The 22,187-nt window shown below is 48.4% G+C and overlaps 1 protein-coding gene across 2 annotated transcripts in view; it reads left to right on the forward strand.

The window, feature by feature from the left end:
- LOC140427700 (cell adhesion molecule DSCAM) overlaps nt 1-22,187 on the forward strand; it is an 854,163-nt gene that overhangs the window by 585,017 nt on the left and 246,959 nt on the right. For both annotated transcript variants that reach the window (XM_072513215.1, XM_072513216.1), the window contains one exon: nt 11,764-11,963. In XM_072513215.1, the coding sequence (XP_072369316.1) occupies nt 11,764-11,963 (200 nt within the window). The remainder of the gene's footprint in view (nt 1-11,763; nt 11,964-22,187) is intronic.

A 22,187-nucleotide genomic window follows, 5' to 3' on the forward strand; every position in this document is an offset into this window, starting at 1 on the left:
ACACATTATCTGAGGCATTTGAGGGTCCTTACAATGACCTTATTATTCTTCCATTTCCACCTCTGTAACATTGCTCGACTTTACCCCACGTCAGCTCAGCTGAGGAGAGGCAGCACGACAGCACAGTGGTTAGCACAGTTGCTTCACAGCTCCAGGGTCCCAGGTCCGAATCCCGGCTTGGGTCTTTGTCTTTGCAGAGTTTGCACATTCTCCCTGTGTCTGTGCGGGTTTCCTCCGGGTGCTCCGGTTTCCTCCCACAGTCCAAAGATGTGCAGGTTCGGTGGATTGGCCAGGATAAATTGCCCTCAGTGTCCAAAAAAAGGTTGAGTGGGGTTACTGTGTTACGGGGATAGGGTGGAGGCATGGGCTTAAGTGGGGAACTCTTTCCAAGGGCCAGTGCAGACTCGATGGGCCAAATGGCCTCCTTCTGCACTGTAAATTCTATGATCTGCTGCTGAAACTCTTCACCTTAAGGCTTGACTATTCCAATGCACCCCAGACTGGTTTCCCACATTCTACCCTCTGTAAACTTCTGGTCACCCTGTGACTGTGTCTGAACTCCCAGCAACTCCTGTGCTCACTGACCTACATTAACTCTCATCTTGACTTTGAGGTTCTTCTTATTTTCAAATCCCTCCATGGCCGTGGCCCATCCCTATTCCTGTAATCTCCTCCAGTCCCGCAGGCCTCCGAGATAATTACACTTCTCCTGACCTCATGACCTTATAATAACCCTACCATTGGGCCTTATGTTGCCCCGACCCCAAGCTCTGGAATACCTTCTCTCCACCTCTCTCTCTGCCTTGCTTTCTTCCTTTAAGACACTCCTTAAAACCTCTTTGAGATTTTGGTCATCTGACCTGACATCTCACTTTGTGGCTCGGTGTACTACGTACAGTGTTTGAAATCTGGCTATCAGAAAACACGGGATTGTCTGAAATCTAGACATTTTTCTCAGCTGCCAGGCATCGATTGGTGTCTCCCCCCCCCCCCCCCCCCCCAATGTGCCGGTACACCTGATCCATGTTTGTGGAAACCAGTGCTAGACGGCGAGATCTCCCAGATGTGGGCGTTCGATCCCACTCCTTGGGATACTCCGGCACAGATATATTCAAGTGAGGCTAACTGCTTACTTGAATATGCAAATCTGGGTCCCGCCTAGTGAGGGTGATGTCCAGATCGCAACGTCTCATAAGATCTCGCAAGGAGTCCCGAGCGTCGTAAATCACGCAAGAGACCTCTTCGCGTCACCGAGTCGGGAGTGAGGAGGCCGTACAATCGCGCCCGAGGTCTCTGAAAATTGGCACAATCCAATGTCCAGCATGGACTTGCTCCTGAGGTTGCCGGTTTTCAGACATTGTGCTCGTTACTCTATTTTCTATCTTTTCATAGGCTGTGTGAATCGCTGTCTGGGCCACCATTTATTGCCCATCTTTAATTGGCCTTGAGAAGGTGGTGATGAGCTGCAGTCCCTGTGGTGTCAATACCCACAGGGCTGATGGGGAGGGAGTTCCAGGATTTTGGCCCAGCAATAATGAAGGAATGGCGATAAATTTCCAAGTCAGGATGGTGCGTGTATGGCTTGGATAGGAATTTGCAGGTGATGCTGTTCCCATGTATCTGCTGCCCTTGCCCCTCTAGGCGGTAGGTGGCGCAGTTTGGAAAGTGTTGTCTGAGAAACCTTGGTGAGTTACTACAGTGCATCTTGTAGATGGTACACACGGCTGCTACTGTGCGTGGGTGGTGCAGGGAGTGATGGTTTAAGGTGGTGGATGGTGTACTTTGAAGTCTGTTGGAATGTACCCTGACATTAAAGGCCTGCATAAATATAAGTTGTTGTTCTAGATAATCTCTTGCATTGCGCTTTATATGGAATAGCTCCATTGCTACATTTGTGTGGAGCAGAGAGACTTAGATGAATGTCAGATTGCGGTTTCAGCTTTGCGTATGGAAGACCTATTGAGAGATTTATTGTTGAGCTACCATGTTTTTATATTTATGTACAAGTCACAGGCTTGAGTCCTAACTTCCCAGGTTAAATGGGAGCGTGTCACCACACTGATTTTCTCTGATACCTTTCATCCCTGTTGCAGTTTCTCTCTCCTGTTTTAAATGATGGCACAGGATGAGGGCGACTCCTTTGCTGGTGTAAACGCTAACTCAACTCTCCCACATTGTGGATATTATATAAATGCAACTTGTTGGTATAAATTAAAATATATCTAATAATATATAATAATCTTTATTGTCACAAGTAGGCTTACATCAACACTGCAATGAAGGTAGTGTGAAAATCCCTAGTTGCCACACTCCGGCGCCTGTTCGGGTACACTGAGGGAGAATTCAGAATGTCCAATTTACCTAACTAGCACGTCTTTCGGGACTTGTGGCAGGAAACCAGAGCACCCGGAGGAAACCCATGCAGACTCCGTACGGACAGTGATCCAAGAGGGGATCGAACCTGGGACCCTGACGCTGTGAAGCTAACATGAAATGAAATGAAAATCGCTTATTGTCACAAATAGGCTTCAAATTAAGTTACTGTGAAAAGCGCCTAGTCGCCACATTCCAGCGCCTGTTCGGGGAGGCTGGTACGGGAATTGAACCGTGCTGCTGGCCTGCTTGGTCTGCTTTAAAAGCCAGCGATTTAGCCCAGTGTGCTAAATCGCTGGTTAGGCTGGTTTAACCTAACAGGTTAACAGATTAGGTCCAGAAAAATAATAGATTGGATTCAGAGAGTAATAAAAAGACAAAGAAAAAAATATAGCTTTATAAAAACTACTCAACAAGAATTAAAATCTGAAGGTATGAGACTCTGCACTTATAATAGTTAATTTTCAGTGCCAGAAACAGGAAATAATTAAGATTTACCATATTGGTGACTTGAACTTACTTGACTTAAATTCCTGTGATGGGTTTAGCTCATATATACAGTGGATGTACTATGGAGTCTCAGTCCTTCAGATTTTAATTGTTGTTGGAGGTTTTTTTTAAAGTTAAATTGCTCTTTATACTTTTCCTTTCTGTCACTTTTTGGCTCCTGGTCCAATATTTCCTTCCTTATATCCATGCTGCTCAATGGTGAGTCAGCCAGCAAGGTGCCATTTTTGCGAAGCAGGTCATCTTTGACAGCATTTTGGATTTCTGCATTTGAACGCACAACTGATGTTGCCTGAGGTGTCAGGCATTTGCACTGAAATAACAAGTGAGCAGCCTTCGCCCTTGCCACTATATTAACAGTTATTTTTGGCCCGTTGTTTGCACAAAGGAGCCATGGTGCTAATTCAGTCAAGGCCTGGTGTGAGGCTATTAAGAGCAGGCCTGTGCATTTCAGTTCTTATGGCTTTTCCTTTCCCATTTAAGTCAGCGACTGTGTGCTTTCCTCTGGCTGAACTTCAAAATGTTTGGAAATTTGCCAATTGTGACCCGAATGTGATATTTTCCTCGTGGGTAACGGGGTGGGGAGGAAGTTAGATTTCCTCTGGGCGCTGTGTACAAAGACATTGCTTTCAAAGAACAAATTTATGGTTTCATTACACATGGCATAAAAAGGGAAAATCTTCCCTGATTTCAATTCTCAGCGAAGCACTGATAATTTAAATAAGTCTGGGGAGAACCATGCCATGATGATGTGTGCGCAGTCTTAAAGGGTGTTAATAACAGGAGAGACATCCACCTCCACTGAATTTTGTTTGAGAGGTTTGGACAATATTCATAACAGCTCAGGGATATGGGAAAAGATAGTAACTGTGCAAATAAGATTGACGATGATAAGTGATAGATTCTGGGTGTTTCCTTTGTTCAGTGGATTTGGGCTCTTGCTCACCCAGTCACCTTTTATTTATTTTAACGCTACAGTTCCATGCATCCCCCACCCATGTGAGAATGGCACCAGAGGCAGTGGTAACCCAAAGTATACTCTTTGTGCATCTCTTAAATTTATCCTCGAGCTTCAGTAAATCTCTGCTTTTGTTTAAAGCCGTTAGCATACCAATTACTGCCTGCTACATTTCCCCTGGGAGGACGTTTACACACAGCACTTTGCTGTACGCAGGAGCCTAAACACACCTTGAAGCATCACAATCATGAAAACCATTCAGTTTAACGCTCAAGTATGTTCAAGATTTATCTGTTGTCTTGCATGCCTTTTCTAACCACTAAAGATAGCATGAAAAGGGAGATTTACACACACATTTTGCACATAGGAGGCCGGGACAAAGGAGGAACGCTGCTTCTTTGAAATACTTGATAAACCTAGGGTATTAATGTGCAAAGCATTAAGCAGAAAGATCAAGTATGTCACCCATTATATAAAGGTTTCTATTAAACGTGATTTTTTTTTCCCTAAGTTGCCGCACAATAGGCTCATACTGCGACAGCGCTCAAGGGTCCAATCATCGTCTCAAGTGCCAGATCGTGGTGCTAATTTAGTGTCTCAGTTGTTGGCACTTTTCCCCCTGAATAAGAAGGTTGTGGGTTTAAATCCTTCTCTCGAGTCCAGGGCTGGGATTTTCTTGCCCTGACCCAGGAGGACCTGCCGCCCGATATTTGGCCACCCAGCCTAAGGCTGATTGAAAACCTTGCCCGATCCAGAATCCAGATTAGCACTCCCAATGCACCACTGAAAGGAATTTACTGGATTATTGACTGCGGAACCGAGCACAATTGTTCTCTCAAAGAAATAGCACAGGCAGTGGTGGGCTGAATGGCCTCCTTCTCTGCTGTACGATACTAAGATACATATTAATATATTAATATTTTGAAAGAAAATTATTGGCATTTGGCAGATGAATTAGGAATCAAATTCTGGTCATGCGACTGATGTTTTTTGATGTTTGTTTTTCGATGGAACTGTCTTCAGTCTTGTAGCGTCGATCAAAGAGGTATGGTTGCAGAAACTTTGGTTTGTTTCTCTGTTGCTGTGGCAACACGTCAAGGAAGCAATTTGCTTATTGACTCTTGAAGCTGTTGTTATAGAAGTCCAGTAAGGAAGTTAGGTGAATCTGCCGCCATTTAGTGACTTTTGATGGTGCTATGTGTCCTCTTACCTCAGAGGTGCAGCCGGACTGATGAGGTGAAAGTCTATCTGCTATCGAAAGGTCTGAAGGTAGACTGAGTCTGGGCCTAGTGGGAAGAAGACAAACGTAGCCATAATTATGCATAGAACTGGCAATCTCCAAAATCATGCAACAATGGATGCACTGAGTATAGGGCATAGTGCCATTGTTGGGCAGAGTCAATGAAGCTTTTCTCAGGAGATTCACTGAACCTTATCTCGGAATGTTTGGCGCGGAATGTAGATTTGCAGCCATATCAGGCCTGAACCACCCCCTCCCCCAGCCCCACTGCCAATAACTTGAGCTGAAATTCCATCCTCCAGGAATTCTGAAGTAGAGTCGTATTGGACCCGACTCTGTTTCCTTCTCCGCAGACCTGCTGAATTTTTCCGGAACTTCTTAGTTTTAATCGCTCCTCCAGGATTGGGGGCGAGAATTTCAGGCCTTCACTTACCCTATTCTCATCACTGGGTCAGGAGTCATTAAACACTCATGCCGGGTTCCCGGTAAGGTTCCTGCAAGCCTCGGGGAGCTGGCACGTTAATCCTGAGGAGATAGTACTAACGATGCTGCAGTGTGCGAGGAGAGGTGATGCAGTGCCTAGTGATTCCAAGTGACAAGCTAGGATGGGGAATCATGGCAAGTTGCAAAGATTTCCTGAAACAAGACAAGCAAACAGCAGGGTATTACAAAGCTGAGATCAAAAGAGGCTTCGCTGCCTGGGTCCTGACAACCAGAGTAAACTAACAAGCTGTCAAGCCCACAACAGCATGCTGTAAAGTTCTATGGCTGCAATTCTGTTCAAAGCTCTAAAAATGACAGAATTGCTTCAATTATCAGAATCTCTCTTCTCTCATTACACATACCGAGGTACAGGTTACCATCATAGCCTCTAAAACCACTGCACCCCCCCCCCCCTTCCACCCCCCCCCCCCCCCCCCCCCCCCCCCCCCCCCAACCACCCACCAACTATTCACTGTAATATAAAGAGCTAACAGTTAGGATATGTTCATGCATGACGCAAATGGTGATGTGCCACTGACACCAGTCAGCCATGTGTTAGACTCTCGGAAGAGAGGTAAGCTTCATGCCTAAGAGCTACATGGGCGGCATGGTGGCACAGTGGTTAGCACTGCTGCCTGACAGCTCCAGGGACCTGGGTTCAATTCCGGCCCCGGGTGACTGTCTGTGCGGAGTCTGCGTGGGCTTCCTCCGGGTGCTCCGGTTTCCTCACACTGCCCAAAGATGGGAAGGTTAAGTGGATTGGCCATGCTCAGTGTCCAAAAGGTTAGGTTGGGTTATTGGGTTACGGGGTAGGTTAGAGGCATGGGATTAAGTAGTATGCTCTTTCCAAGGGCCGGTGCAGACGCGATGGGCCGAATGGCCTCCATGGTAAATTCCATGCATGATAAATTCTATGATTCGATGTCTACTCTGATTAGCAGTAGTATTAGCAAACAAGTGTCAAGTAGATACCAGAGTATGTCCACAGTCTGTCTAAGAACCCAGTCCCACACCTAGATTCCATGACAGAAGGACACAATCTCAGGACACTCACCAATTACCCAATCGATAGCTCTATAGGACAAGAGACATGATTAAGGGTCCAGAGGGTGAAGAGGGAGCGAGATGTGAACAGAGTTAAGATTCTCTTCATCTGCAAAGAGTCCCACATGGTCAGCGTTTGAAATAAGCTCTCCTAATAAACTCCTATTGCCCGACTTCATTTGTCATTCCTGCTTAGTACTATGGACAGAGGTGTAAAACTGGCTGTTTGACGCCTCTAAACCAGACAATTTCAGGTTGGTAGGGTTCATCAGTGTTAATTGGCAGCCTACCTGAGAGAAGATAACTCTTTCAAAATCTCCCGGCCACGGGTTAACTGGCAGGGTTTATGTCGGCTGACAGCACAGAGGATGACAAGCAGTACGAACAGACTGGGCAAGTTCTTCAGCTTGATCAGCATCTCATCTCAGAGAAGAACAACTCCAAAATCAGACCTGCATCCTTCCAGCTGCTGCGCGTGCGACGTGGTTGTCCGAGTGTCCTATCAGCTGCCTTGGGCGAGGGAATGGAGAGACTCTGCAGAAATTCCACCTCCTAAAAAATATACCTAACGTGCAGGTTATTCAGCAAGTCATCAACCAAAACATCTGACATACCAAGTCCTGTGGCGATGGGGAAGTGACAACGGGGACAGGTAGAGGACGCTACTAGCAGTTTTCATCATTACCGCCCACATAAGAGGTCTCGGGGTGATGGTAGCTCTTCACAGGTGGGGGCAGGTGTGGAGTTCATATCCTCCTCAGGTGATGGAGCACAAAAGGAGAAAGTCCATTTGTGGCATTCATTGTGGAATATTGTGTCTTTCAACAGCAGGGAAAATCCGAGCGAGGGTTATTCCTAATTGCATTATCACTCAGCTCATTAACTCTGTGCCCCCAGAATCACAGTGTAGCTTCCATACAGGACAGAGAAGAGTGGTCATGTGGACCGAGATCGTCAGGCTGTTCGCACCAGCGGGATCCTTTGGTCCTGTTGCTGGCACACCCCTGCTGTGGGTTTCCCGGCGGCACAGGTCACATTCAATGGGAAATCCCATTGACAGCGGTGGGACCATAAAATCCCATCGCCAGCCAATGGTGGGTCACCATCTCCAGGGCTGTGTATCGGAATCAGCTGTTTGCCCAATACCTCTTGGCCATGCTCCAATTAAGACTCAAAGATCTTCACCCAGAAATGCACAATCAATTCAGGATAGACAACAATCTCTTCAACTTACACAGGCCCAAGGATTGTACAAAAGCTAGTGAACAGCTACTGAATGAACTCTTGTTTGCTGATAACTGTGCTCTCGTGGTACATACTCCAGAGGACATTCAGCTGCTTGTTGATCGCTTTGCCCCTAACCTCAGAACACTTTGACCTGACATTATGTCTGAAGAAGCTGCCCTATGCCACATACTCCAAGACCCCACAATCGTTATCAACAAATTACCCTTCCGTTCAGGACAGAGATTTTTCCACCTTGGGAGTATCCTCTCCAGTAACACCCCGCAGGATGACAAAATCAACCGTTATCTGGCGTAAGCCAGCTCAGTGTTTGGTAGGCTGGCCCACAGACTTTGGAAGGATTGTAGAGTTTGTCTCGGTACAAAGATCAGAGTCTACTGGGCAGTGGTTCTTGCATCACCTCTCTGTGGGTGCGTGACTTGGACACCCTACTGGCATCACTGGAAGCATTTCATCTTCGCTGTCTGAGATCTATTTGCGACGTCAGGTGACAGGACAAACTCCTCTTCGCCGAGGATCTCACAAAGTGCAATATGCCTGGCATCGAGAGCATGCCCAATGGTGCTCAGCTTTGCTGGGCTAGTCATGTTTGGCTGGAGGATTACTGCATACCAAAAGCAGTATTCTGCAGGCAAATAAGCACGGGAAGTCACAGCATGGACCATCCCAAATGAAGATTATACAGACAATCTGAAAACCAACCTCAGAGGTGAGGTGAGATAACTGCCCTTGACATCGGAGCCCAAGCAAAACTGGAGTCAATGGGAATCAGGTTGAAACTCTCTGCTGGTTGGAGTCATACCTGGCACAAAGGTAGATGGTTGTGGTGGATTGAGGTCAGTCATCTCAGCGCCAGGACATCACTGCAGGAGTTCCTCAGGATAATGTCCTTGACCCAACGATCTTCAGCTGCTCCATCAATGACCTGCCTTCCATCATAAGGTCAGAAGTGGGGATGGTCGCAAATGACTGCACAATGTTCAGCACCATTCGCAACTCCTCAGATAATGAAACAGTCCATGTCCAATAGTCAGGCTTGGGCTGACAAGTGGCAAGTTACATTCACATGACTCAAGTGCCAGTTAATGAAAAACTCGAACAACAGGGGATCTAAGCATCACTCCTCGACATTCAATGGCATTACCATCGCTGAATCCCCTACTATCACAATATCCTGGGAGTTACCATTGATCAGAAACTGAACTGGACTAGCCATATTAATACTGTGGCTACCACAGCAGGTCAAAGGCTAGACATTCTGTGGCAAGTAACTCACCTTCTGACCCCCCGAAGCCTGTCGACCATCTACAAGTTACAAGTCAGGAGTGTGATGGAATATTCTCCACTTGCCTGGATGAGTGCAGCTCCAACAACACTCAAAAAGCTCAACACCATCCAGAACAAATCAGCCCGCTTGATTACTACCCCTTCCGTTTTGGTTTGAATGCCGAACACTAATCCATTGAGGTGACTGCAGAATCCACCGCATCAGACACGAAAAGGGTTGACACTTGTGCCTCTCCTTGAAGCAGTTTTGCTCTTGGAGGCGATGCCCCATCGACGCCGTGTTAAATTCATGATCCAGAATGCTTGAGCCGACAGCTCAGGGTGGACTTAAGGATCCACGGTACAATTCCGAAAGGTGCAGCACATCCTCCTGGACAATAAACGTTTCCCAACCAACATCACAAGCTGATCTTTCAGTTACTCTCACTGTTCTTTTTCGGACCGTGCTTTGAGCTATTGCTCGAGAGTCGGAATAGTTTGCTTTATAGCTGCAGATCTTTCTTGTCGCTCTAACTGATATTTAAGCCTGGAGAGTGGGGCCAACAGGTTACTGAACCACGATGTGAGACAATGGAGCCCAGTGCTGCCCTTACCAATTGAGGGGCCGTTAAGAACAAGGGGTGCGAACTAACGGCCGCGCCACATCCGATGCGGGATGTGACAACCCCGGTAAATCTTGCGAGAGGCCTCTCACAGGATTTACCCGGCTCATTACACCTTGAAAGGTCTAATGGGATCTCGCCCACAATGGGCGAGGCCCAGATTTGAAATGAAATGAAATGAAATTGAAATTGCTTATTGTCACAAGTGGGCTTCAAATGAAGTTACTGTGAAAAGCCCCTAGTCGCCACATTCCGGCGCTTGTTCGGGGAGGCTGGTACGGGAATTGAACTGTGCTGCTGGCCTGCCTTGGTCTGCTTTAAAAGCCAGCGATTTAGCCCAGTGTGCTAAACCAGCCCCTTTTTGCATATTGAAATGAGTAGTTAGCCTCATTTGAATATGTCTACGCCGAATTTACCTGGCGCCCAGGATCGATACCCTCGCCTCGGAGACCCTGAGTCGGCATCGTTTAACATTGGCCTCCAAAAACGTGGACCAGGTGGAATAGCACTTCAGGGATCTCCCAGGCGATCTGAGCAGGGTGGTACTCTGGCACTGCTGATGCCACCTGGGCACCTTGGCACTGCCAGCCTGGCATGCTGGCAGTGACATCCAGGCAGTGAAACCTGGCTACAACCCTGGCATTTCTAGGGCGCCCAGGCGGCACTGCCAAGCTGACAGGAGCACTGCCAGGGTGTCAGACTAGCAGTACCCAGGTGCCACCTTGTCTATGCCGGGGATTGGGCCCAGGGGTGCCCTGCCCCTAAGAGGTGGGGTGAGGGGGTGCTGGAGGGCCATGTAATCAGTAAGTTAGGGCATTGGGGGGTCCAGGATTCGCATTGGAGGTTTGAGGTTTTTTTTAAATAGCTCCCTGATCTCCTGATCTCTTCCTGCACTGACAAGCTGAGCACCTCAGTGCAGGAAATTAATGTAAGTGCAGCCACAGTGGGGCCCTCCCCGCCGAGGCCCCCCAAAAAACAGAGTCCCATTTAATAACGGCGCCATCTCTGTGGCGTAAGTGCCAGGAAACACGCCGCTATACATGCTCGACACGGGACTCTGTGTTTTTTCCCGTTAAATCGCACCCAAGAACTCTATCTGTGATTTTCCTTCTATAACCCAGAGGCAATTACGATGCCAACTTGCACCCCCTTCTTCAGTTCTAAGAGGGCATCACCTAAAGTCAGTCATTTGCTCTTTATTTAGTCTCGGCTCTGCTGCATTTAAGGTCTCAGAGCTAGTCTGATCAAATGTAGTGAGCTCCAAAGTTCAAACAGGAGCAAAAAGTGGTGGTGACATGCAGTACGGACGAACAAATAGTGGGGATTACATGGTCATTAAAACAGTGGAAAACAGTAAGGTCAAGAACATTGCATGGTAGCACAGTAGTTAACACTGTTGCTTCACAGCGCCAGGGACCCGAGTTCGATTCCCGGCTTGGGTCACTGTCTGTGCGGAGTTTGCACATTCTCCCCGTGTGTGCGTGGGTTTCCTCCGGGTGCTCCGGTTTCCTCCCAGAAGTCCCGAAAGACGTGCTGTTAGGTGAATTGGACATTCCGAATTCTCCCTCTGTGTACCCAAACAAGCGCCTTAGTGCGGTGACTAGGGGATTTTCACAGTAACTTAATTGCAATGTTAATGTAAGCCTACTTGTGACACCAATGAAGATTATTATTATTATTGCAATGTTAATGTAAGCCTACTTGTGACACTAATAAATATTATTATAATATTCATATCTAAATAATTTATATAAACCACAAAAAGCAAGGGCCCTGACACTGATCCCTGCGATACTCCACTGGACACAGGTTATTATAAGATTTCCTGTCAGAACCCTGATTAATAGTTAGGAAGTGCCTTGTTTTTTCGACATTAAAAGCACAATGCAAATATAGGTTGTTGCAATAGTTAAAAGATTTCTAATCATAGTGGTTCAATATTTACATCTTCCAAGGGCGTTGCACCTCTACGTCAGCCCTTCACCGAGACTCAAGCTGACCACCTTATGCTTTTGTTTTTGCAGTCCCTGCCATGATCACGTCATACCCAAACACCACCTTGGCAACTCAGGGCCAGAAGAAAGAAGTCAGCTGCACCGCACATGGAGAGAAGCCCATCATTGTCCGTTGGGAGAAAGAAGACACCATCATTGACCCTGAGCGCATGTTCCGTTACGTTGTGTCCACCAAAGAGATTGGGGATGAGGTGGTTTCCATATTGCAGGTACCGATTATGACATTTTGCATCTTTTTCCCGCTTACGAGCATGTAAACATGCCAAACTGATGGACCAGCATAATGACCGAATGAGTCCATCAAGCCAGCCCACACCATGATGGCCTGATCATCAGGGCCAAACACTGAATTTCCCCTCATGGCCCCTTTTGGTTCTGTTGCCATAGTGACCAGCCAGTTGCCAATGGAGACAATCTCTCCCTTCCTACTCGGTCAAGACCCTTCATGATTTGAAAACCCCTATATTAAGCCTTCCCTTAACCTTTTCTCCTCTCAGAAGAACAGCCACCTTCTCTAATCAAGGTGAGTGCAAATTGGACAACATATTGCCGCCTTTCTCCAGAGCCCTCATCAGAATCTTCTGTATTGACGAGATAATGCATCGGTAAATTGCAGCTGGGGCATAGTGTGATTGATTGCTGAGCATACTTTGTGCCTCTAAGTGTCCATTAGGCCTCTTAGGAACCACAAGTGAAACTCACCTCATCCGATCCTCAGGAGAAAACTGCCTCGAACGATCCTAAATTGGTAGCAATTTAGCAGCACTCTTTGTGTGGGGGGGTCTCACCAAGCGAATGCTGAACAGAGATGCTTCACTCAGACAAATTAGAAGGGCAGTTTTGTTCTCTCAATAGTTATGTTCGAAGCCAAGTGATTCACCATCAATCTAAATTGTGTCTATTGGAAGGTAAGAATATATGATTGTAGAAAATGATGGTGATTGGCCTGTGCCTGGGGTCTTCGATTTATTTTCCTGCAGGCTGCACAGTGCATCTTACGGTTCCTTGGGACCACGGCTAAAATTTAAATGATTGTTCCATTAATTTACACCTATTCTGAGGTAGCGATCGAGAATATATGCACCACTGATGAGCAGCCTTTTCCCAAACCCCCAGGCATACAAATTTCAAACTAGACAAACGACAAAGTAAGAAATGTAACAACAAAGAGTCTACATCGCCATTGGATGGCCATGATTCTCTGCTCTGTGACAATGATGTGATTATGAGGCATAATGGGAAATCAACATCACTGACCTCATTGATTCGCACTCCTGCTTCACCGAATGTTAGTCATTTTTCTCATTTTAATTTTTATTACCTTCCTGTGCCTGCTGCTCCCAGCACCATACTCACTGCCAGTTGTCCCCAGAGGGGCCCAACCAGGACCTCATCCTCATTCTCAGCCCAGGCCCACGTTCTTATTCTGATCAACGTTTTTATCTTTAACGTTTTTGCTGATTCTGGTGATTTGTTTTATCCTCCACTCCAGCCCGATTATATCACTCAACCTTCACCTCCAGCCTCCACCTTGCTCTCCAGCCAACTCCCTGAGTAATCATGAGCAAAGTCGAGGTGGATTTAGTTACACCCCAGAACAGGCTGTGAACTGGGCGACTTGACAATGAGTCTCGAAGTGACCTGATGAAGGCACATACAGAAGGCTGATTATTGGAAGGTTTTATGCAAAGGATAGAGGGTGCGATTCTCCCAGCCCCGCGCCGGGCCGGAGAATCGCCGGACCGACGCTGGCGCGCGATTCTCCGAGGTGCGGAGAATCAGCGCCATTTGCGCCGGCGGGGCCGCCGATTCTGCGGCCCGGATGGGCCGAGCGGCCGCGCGGAAAAAGCAGAGTCCCACCGGCGCCGTCCACACCTGGTCGCTGCCGACGGGAACCCTGCGCGAAGGGTTGGGGGGGGGGGTGGGGCCTGTGGCGGAGGGGGAGGGGGGGTTCTGACTCCGGGGGGGGCCTCCGATGGGGTCTGGCCCATGATTGGGGCCCACCAATCGGCGGGCCAGCCTCTTCCCCCCCCCCCGGGCCTACTTTGTTGCGCGTCTGGCCCCTGAACCCCCGCGCCTAATGAGTCGGGGCCGGAGCGTTCAGTAAGGCCACCGTGCATGCGCGGGTTGGCGCCGCCCCCAGTGCGTGCCAGGAAGTGAGGCTGGAGCAGCGTGAACCGCTCCAGCGCATGCTGGCCCCTGGGGGGACCAGAAGCGCTAGTGCCCGTGCCCATTTCATGCCGTGGTGAAACGCAACGGCGTTCACGGCGGCGCGGACACTCTGTCCCACGATCGGACAATCGCGCCCAGAATCACTACAGCGCAAAAGGAGGCCATTCAGCCCATCGAGCCTGCACCGACCATCCAAAAACATCCTACCTAGCGTTACGCGCCCACCTATCCCCATATCCCAGTAACCCCATAAAACCTTTAAGGGTTAAATTCGCTCGGCCAATCCACCGAACCTGCACATCCTTGGACTGTGAAAGGAACCCGGAGCACCCGGAGGAAACAAACTCAGACACGGGGAGAACACACAAACTCCACACAGACAGTCACCCAAGGCCGGAATTGAACCCGGGCCCCTGCCACTGGAGGCAGCAGTGCTAACCACGGTGCCACCGTGCCGTGCAATGCCGCCCCTATTGGTGGAGTATTGATGGAGAATAGGCCGCACTCTGCATGTTAAACTGATTTAAATTTGGCGGTGTGAAACGGAGCTCTGACACATTCACGGGTTCCAGGTGACGCCATGGTCGACTCACTGGGGCAAAACCCCAACAGTCTAGTACATTCTGCATGGACGAGCTCGGGTAGGGTGGGCCAGAAGACATTCATTGTGTAATTAACTATGATTGAATCATGAATGGTTTGCAAAGCAATCCAAACCCCAGGAGTGTGCACTGCCCTTAAAATGGTAGCAGTCATGTTTACGTTTAGGAATTGCCCGAATCCTTTCTCATTTGAATTTGCCCTTACTGCCATTGCTTTATTAACTGCTGAAGTCATGTTGCCCAGTTTTACTAAGTTCAACCAATGAGCAAGGAGGTGAGACAGGGCAGAGTGAGAAAATAATCAAATTGGCTCCAAGGAATTTGCATTTAAATAGCACCTTTCACAACTTCAGGAAATCACAGACCCTCCCTGACAATTGAATATTTTTGTAGTGTATTCTGTTGCTATTTAGGAAACGAGGCTGCTAATTTGTGCACAGCAAGATCCCAAAAACAACAATAGATTTGGGGAGGGATTTACTGGCTGTTCACGCCGTGGGGAAAGTTCGGTCCCACGCTCGAGCACAGTTTCCCAGTGACGAGTGGTGCTGTCAACAAGAAATCCCATTGGTAATGCCGGGACCGGTAGATCCCGCTGACGGGCCGCCGACACCGGCGGAAAGCACGCGGCACGGTGATCGGCAAATCCCGCTCATAGAATGGATATAGAATCCCTACAGCGCAGAAGAAGCCCATTTGGCCCATCGAGTCTGTACTGACCCTCTGAAAGAGCATCCTACCGAGGCCCACTCCCCCACCTTATCCCCATAACCCCGTAAAACCGCCTAACCTGCCTATCTTTGGACTGCGGGAGGGAACCGAAGCACCCGGAGGAAACCCAATGCGACAGATAAATACATAACTGCTCTTTCACTGGTGTACATTGAAGGATAAACGGGAAAACTCACCTGGTCTTCTGTCAATAGTGCCACAAGAACTTTCACATTCAGCTGTGGGGGGTGTAACGTCTGAAAAACGACACCTCTGACAGTGCAACAATCCCTCAGTATTGCACTGAACAGTCAGCCTGCACTATGTGCTCAATTCTTCGGAACAAAACCTAAGCACATGGCCTGTAGTGGGGCTTGTGTCAAGGTTCTCAGTTTATGTGGGGCCCGTGGTAAAACACTCCAACCAAAACTGCCAGAGCAGTTTCAGTTTTAGTCACATGTGGAACATGGTGATGGATCTGATTTGCTTTATTCTGACTGCAGTCTTCAAGCATTTTATGGTCCGATTTCTTCATGCATTTTATTACATGTCTTTGTTCTAATGGACTGAGCGGGGCTGTGCAAGTTGTGCGGAGTCCGCCGAATATTCTCAATACCCAACGCCTCAAAAAGGTTTTAGTCCGACTCTGCTCTGGGTTTCACTTAAGCCGTGACCTTCGGATTTGAAGGTGAATTGCCATCACTGAGCCAAGGCTGACACATTTCAGTGAATGTACACCCTCTACTGTTTGAGCTGCTGAATACCCTGGGTTGTCATTGCAGCTTCTCCAACCTTTGCAATGAGGTAAATTTAAGAAATACAGGCCAAACTGCATCTAATGTTTCCTCAATGACACAACTCGGATCACAGATCAGAAATTTGAAAGACACCCTTGAAAAAAATAGAAAGACACCCAAGCCAAGCATTTGAGGTCTTTAAAATTCATATCCTCATTTCCAAGCCCCCCTACCGGCTCAACCCTCCCCCTCTCGGTGACCTCCTCCAGCTCTAAACCCCTCCAAGATCTCTGTGCAGCTCCTCCAGTTCCTGCCTCCTGCAAATCCCCAATTCACTCCGCCTCTGGGAGCCGTGCCTTCAGCTGGTGCTTAGCTCGCAAATTCCCTCCCTCCACCCCTCTACCTCTCAAAGTCACTCCTGATAACCAAATCTTCGATCGAGCCTTTGTTCACGGGCTGCTGTAAATGGCTCGGTGTCGCATTTCGTCTGGCTGGCCTCCCCTGAAGCACCTCGAGTCATCTTTACTGTGTTAAAGGCACCATAGAAGTACAGGCGTCGTTAATGAAAGCCAAGAACAGCAAGTTGTAAACGCAGGAGGAACATGACGAGTATTTTTCTTTCAGCACTAAGTCGAAATTGCTGGTGCTCACATCAAAGCCCATCAGCACCTCACATTTTCTGTCAGAAAGCATCCCTTCTTACCTCACCAAATATTCCCTGTCAGCTAAAAGTCTCCTTGCACTATTACTGCTGTCTCTCTCTCCTGTGATGTGCTATTTGTTGCAAGGTTCCCCGGCTCTAAGAAGCAATGTTCTGTGTGAAAGATGAAAGAAAATTGACAAATCGTGGGCACTTATGAACAGCAAATTTAGGCTTCCAAAGGTGTTGCGTCCACGCTGTTTCATTTCTGGTGTTCGTAGTTACTTTTGCAACTTGTGCACAGAGTGACCTTTCTCTTACCTATCACAAAATATTTTAACTGCTGCCTTTGCGTAGGAACTCTTTGAAGGAGCAAATGCAATGAGCCATTGAACGAGCATGATTATATCTTAAAGGAACATTGGGGTTATGGAAGAATGTTTAGCAACAACAGCAACTTGCATTGATGCAGCACCATTATTGGAGCAAAACATCCAATAATTAACATTACCAAGGAAAATATTATATTGAGCCACACTAGTACAGTTGACAAAAATCTTGATCTTAGGTAGATTTTAAGGAGCATCTTAAAAGAGGAGAGAGAGTTAAGGAGGCAGACATGCTCCAGAAGACAAACTCCAGGGTTCATGTCCGAGGTAGCTGAAAGTGATGTGCGAAGAATGGGTTGTGCAGGACATTGCCTGAGGCCAGCCCCCCGATGCTTCGCCCCTGACCGGCCGAATTCCTGGCGGCGTGGGACTGGGGTGGCGGGATTCTCCAATAATGGGGCTATGTCTCCACGCCAGCATGAAATGCGGTACCAACCACTCCGGCGTCAGCGGTCCCCGATAATTGGGAATGCTCCCCTTCCTAGGGAGCGAGGTCGGCGCCGGAGTGGTCCCCGCAGCTCCAGCTGGCGCGGAACGGCCGGCGCGAGTTTGCACATGCGCGCTATGGCCAGCGTGATTCCGAGCATGCGCGGGGTTCCCTTCTCCGCACTGGCTCCCAGGCAACATGGCGGAGCCCTACAGGGGCCCTGCGCGGAGGAACATAGGCCTCCACGGAACATGGAACATACTCGTCATGAACCAGCCTGCCCGCCAATCGGTAGGCCCCAATCACAGGCCAGGCCACCGTGGGGCCCCCGGGTCGGATCCCCCCCCCCCCACCCCCCTCCAGGACGGCCCCCGCAAACTCACCTTCCAGGTACCGCCGTGTGGGACCTGAGTAAGCAGAGGCTGGTTTAGCACAGGGCTAAAGAGATGGCTTTTAAAGCAGACCAAGGCAGGCCAGCAGCATGGTTCAATTCCCAGCCTCCCCGAACAGGCGCCGGAATGTGTCAACTGGGGTCTTTTCACAATAACTTCATTTGAAGCCTACTTGTGACAATAAACGATTTTTATTTCATTTCATTTTGTTTCATTTCAACGGCCCCCGATCGGCATGGCGGGAATCCCGAGAATCGGCGGGGGAGAATCGGGAAGCTGGCCTCGGGGCACAATACCCGCGACCCCCCGGGGATTCTCCGACCTGGCGCGGGGGTCGAAGAATCCCGGCCGGGTGGTCTCCCCCTTCGGAAACTTGGCGGGGTGGCTGTGGACTCAGTCCAGTGCCACCACAGTCGGGGAGGGCCGATCTGCGGGCAGGGGGGGGGACAATTTTCGGGGCTAGGGCCATTGTGGGGGGGGGGTGGTCTGGGGTGCGTGAGCTGGCCGAAGGGGGAGTATATTGCACGCCGGGTCCGCGAGCGGCCACCGGCATGTAGCATGCGTGGGCACGGACCCGGCAATTCTCCGGGGCGTATCGGCAGCTAGAGCTGCGTGCTCCACAATGCCGTCCTGCTAGCCCCCAGCAAAGTGGGGAGTCAGTGACCTGTCAATGGAGGAAAGCTAATGCAGAGATTTCTTCCAATTTTCAAAAGCAGCGATATTTTTCAACAGCCCAAAGCAGTCAGTCGATTTAAATCACAGTGCAGAACAATACAGCAGAGAGCCACCGTGTATTTTTTCTTTACATGGTTTAATGTATTATTAATGCACTTTCTGCAAGTAAAGGTACCAACATGCATAACACCTTTAACACAGGGGCACTCAATATAATGGTCAAATTACCTTTGCAGGAAAGCTGCCGATGATGAATCACTACACCAAAACACATCTACATTGCAATAAAATATCTCACACTGACATCTGAAGGTGTGAAAATATTTCTACTTGCCTTTGAGAAAGTCCCTGACTCCTCAGTGGGCTTCCCCCAGTGGTCACAAATTCTCTAAGGAGTTGTGTTTCTTTTAGTTCTTCCAAAGCCCACACCAGCACATGAAAATAGTCCACGGGAGGAACTGCAATTTTCCCGTGGTCGCCACAACGGGGACCCCAACCTCGGAAGAGGTGCGTCAGCCTTTTGCACCCGAGGCCTTCCGGAGCCGACCGAGTGTCACACTATATGGTCAGGGGTTGGGAAGGCAGAGGAAAATTATTTTGCCAGCAAAAGGAAATTAAGTTCGGCATTCCGTGACCTGATTTGCACTTCCATTGGGAGAAAATCTGGCCCCAGGTTTTCCATCAATTAAGGTGGATAGGACGTCAGAGAGACTGTGATACTAAGCAGGGTGTCAGGGATTTATACAGGCAAAGAGAACAGTGAAATAGAATTAACACGTTGTCTATCATTGCTATATAAAAAAACAGAGACGAAGTGTAATGCAAACAATGTAAACGCCGTCATTATTCTTTCTTTGGCATTCTCCTCCTTATCCCAGTTGTTCCAATTGTTTTAAATTCGCAACCGCTCGATCCCACCCCACTTGCCAGGGGATAGAGTTTTGTCCATTTTTGCTCGATCTAAATCTCTCATGATTCCTCTCTCAGGTCTCCCTTTAAGCTTCTCTGCTGTGGGGAGAACAATCTCATCTCCTCCAGTTTCTCTGCATAATTCAGATCCCTCATATGATGGGCGTCTCTACCTGTTCATTCTGTGAACCAACATACTGCACCATCTATTTGTAGCTTTTAACAGAAGTGGAGTTCCTGCAACAATCTGTCAGCTTTTAATTCGGCACATCACGCCCACACTCCGAGGCACCACTTGCTGCCCATTGGAGGCCCGTATTTTCAGGATGTATCATTATCCTCTGACTAACGCGTAACTTCTGATTGCTCGGGTAGTCAGTTTCTTGTGGACAGTGAAGGTGCTTGATGTGTTGGGTGTTCTGGATCACAAACAGGTCACCAACACTGGAAGTGGTGCAACTCTATTTTATTATAAGGTTAATTATATTAACATACTTGAACTGTGGGTAAATGCAATACCAGCTTTAACTGTTGACCCTTGCTTAGTCCTAACCAGGTGATGCACTTAGCACATGGTGAATGTCTGTGTTGCAGGCTGTGAGCTCTGTGCTCCGAGCTGGCTGCTACTAGAATGAGCGGGAACTCTCCTGTCCCGTCTTTATAGTGCGTGTGCTCTCACTGGTGATTGGCTGCAGTGTTGTGTATGCTGATTGGTCCCACTGCATGTCCATCAGTGTGTGTGTGTGTCTGCACCATAATATACTGGTGTATATTATGACATCCCCCTTTTACATAAAGAATATGTGCCTGCGTGACAATAAATATCGTGTAGTGAATGTACCTGACTATGTGTGTGCGTGTTATTTACATGACTATGTACATGAGGCAAATCTATTTACATGGGAAGGTGCCTGGTGCAGAGAAATAGGGTGTCACACCAACAATGAAATGAACATTATATACAAACTACTGGAACGATGAAACAGGAGAACAGAACAGATCAAAGAGTCCAACATCGTAAAACTCATAAGTCAAGTCTCTGAGGTGGGCGACGAATTCTGGTTGACCGTCAGGGTGGCACACCACTCATCGTCTGGATCAATGCTGTGCACCGACAGCGGCTGGTGGTTTTGATTCGGGGACAGCCTGTTCTTTGTTATAACAGCGACTCGAAAAGGCTCCCTCGTGTCCTCGGTGTCACTGGCCTGCGGGAAGTCGGTATCGGACTCGGTTTGGGGGTAGGTAACTGCTTGTTGCAGGGTTCTTCGGAGGTTTATTTCATTTCCTGGTTCAATTTGAGGCATTGTGCTGTCATTCCAGGTGAAGGAAGGTTGTTTTACAGCTTTAAAAGATTTTTTCTTTGATTTGGGACGTTTCCCCTTTAGATTGGCGTGGTCCTGGCGCCATGACTCACGTGACATAGCACGTAGGAGGCATTAGCACATGTGCAGATCGCGGTTCCTTTACTGATGGCCGTTTTCATGATTGCGCATGCGTGGCGTCGCGCAACTGCGCAAGTGCAGCCCCTTTAGAAAGATGGCCGCCGACCAAAATCGTTCTCAGCTCCGGGATTTCGGCCTCGAGGTGCGTACTGGCGCTTCTCTTACCTTTCCTTGCTGGTTGGAGTGTGTTTTCCTCAAAGTATTTGCCGAATTTGTCCAGGACTGCCTGGAAGTCGCTCCTGTTTTGCCCCTTGGAGAACTTGAATTTTAAAAAGATTTCTTCTGCTCTGGCACCGGCGATGGTGAGGAGAAGCTCTTTTTTTTCAGGATCAGCCAGGTCTTCTAGTTCAGCTGCCAGCAGGAAGATTTCAAACTTTTGCCGGAATGCCCGCCAGTTTTTCGCAGAGATCGCCGTGGCACTGGAGCTGCTGCGGAACCCGGATCTTGAACATCTTGCCTGGGTATGGTTGCTGGTTGTCACTGTACGCTGAGGTGCCGGCGATGCGGAGGGCCGGCGGCGGGTTGATGTTCTCCATACTTCAGGACGCCGGAATGCTGATTAGTTGCAGGTGGGTCTCAGAAGTGCTAGTATGCAACCACTCCTTGTACCATGATGTGTTGGATGTTCTGGATCACAAACAGGTCACCAACACTGGAAGTGGTGCAACTCTATTTTATTATAAGGTTAACTATATTAACATACTTGAACTGTGGGTAAATGCAATACCAGCTTTAACTGTTGACCCTTGCCTAGTCCTAACCAGGTGATGCACTCAGCATATGGTGAATGTCTGTGTTGCAGGCTGTGAGCTCTGCGCTCCAAGCTGGCTGCTACTAGAATGAGTGGGAACTCTCCTGTCCCCTGTCTTTATAGTGTGTGAGCTCTCACTGGTGATTGGCTGCGGTGTTGTGTATGCTGATTGGTCCCACTGCATGTCCATCAGTGTGTGTGTGTGTGTCATGATATACTGGTGTATATTATGTCAGTGCTCAGCATAGAGGAGCAAGGACAGATAAAAGGTCCGTTTGTGCTGAATCAACTCAATCTCATGGCTTTTACCGTGCAAGGTGAGCATTGGTATGGATTGGACCTGACCATCCCCTGATATTCCTGTGTTCGAATAGCCCAGTTGGGACGACAATAAACGCATGCATGGAAGTTAGTCGCACGGGTTACGCACGAAACTGTGCCTGACACCACAGAACCATATTGCCAGCATGCCATCAAGCAAGAAGCCCAGAGAAAAAAGATGAAAAGGCACTTTAGTAAATTGTGTAAAGCCTGCAAGCTCTCAGTGGCCAAACACATGGAATCAGAGTGCTGCACCTGCTTATAC

Source organism: Scyliorhinus torazame, chromosome 8 (assembly GCF_047496885.1).
Source record: "Scyliorhinus torazame isolate Kashiwa2021f chromosome 8, sScyTor2.1, whole genome shotgun sequence".
Lineage (NCBI taxonomy): Eukaryota > Metazoa > Chordata > Chondrichthyes > Carcharhiniformes > Scyliorhinidae > Scyliorhinus > Scyliorhinus torazame.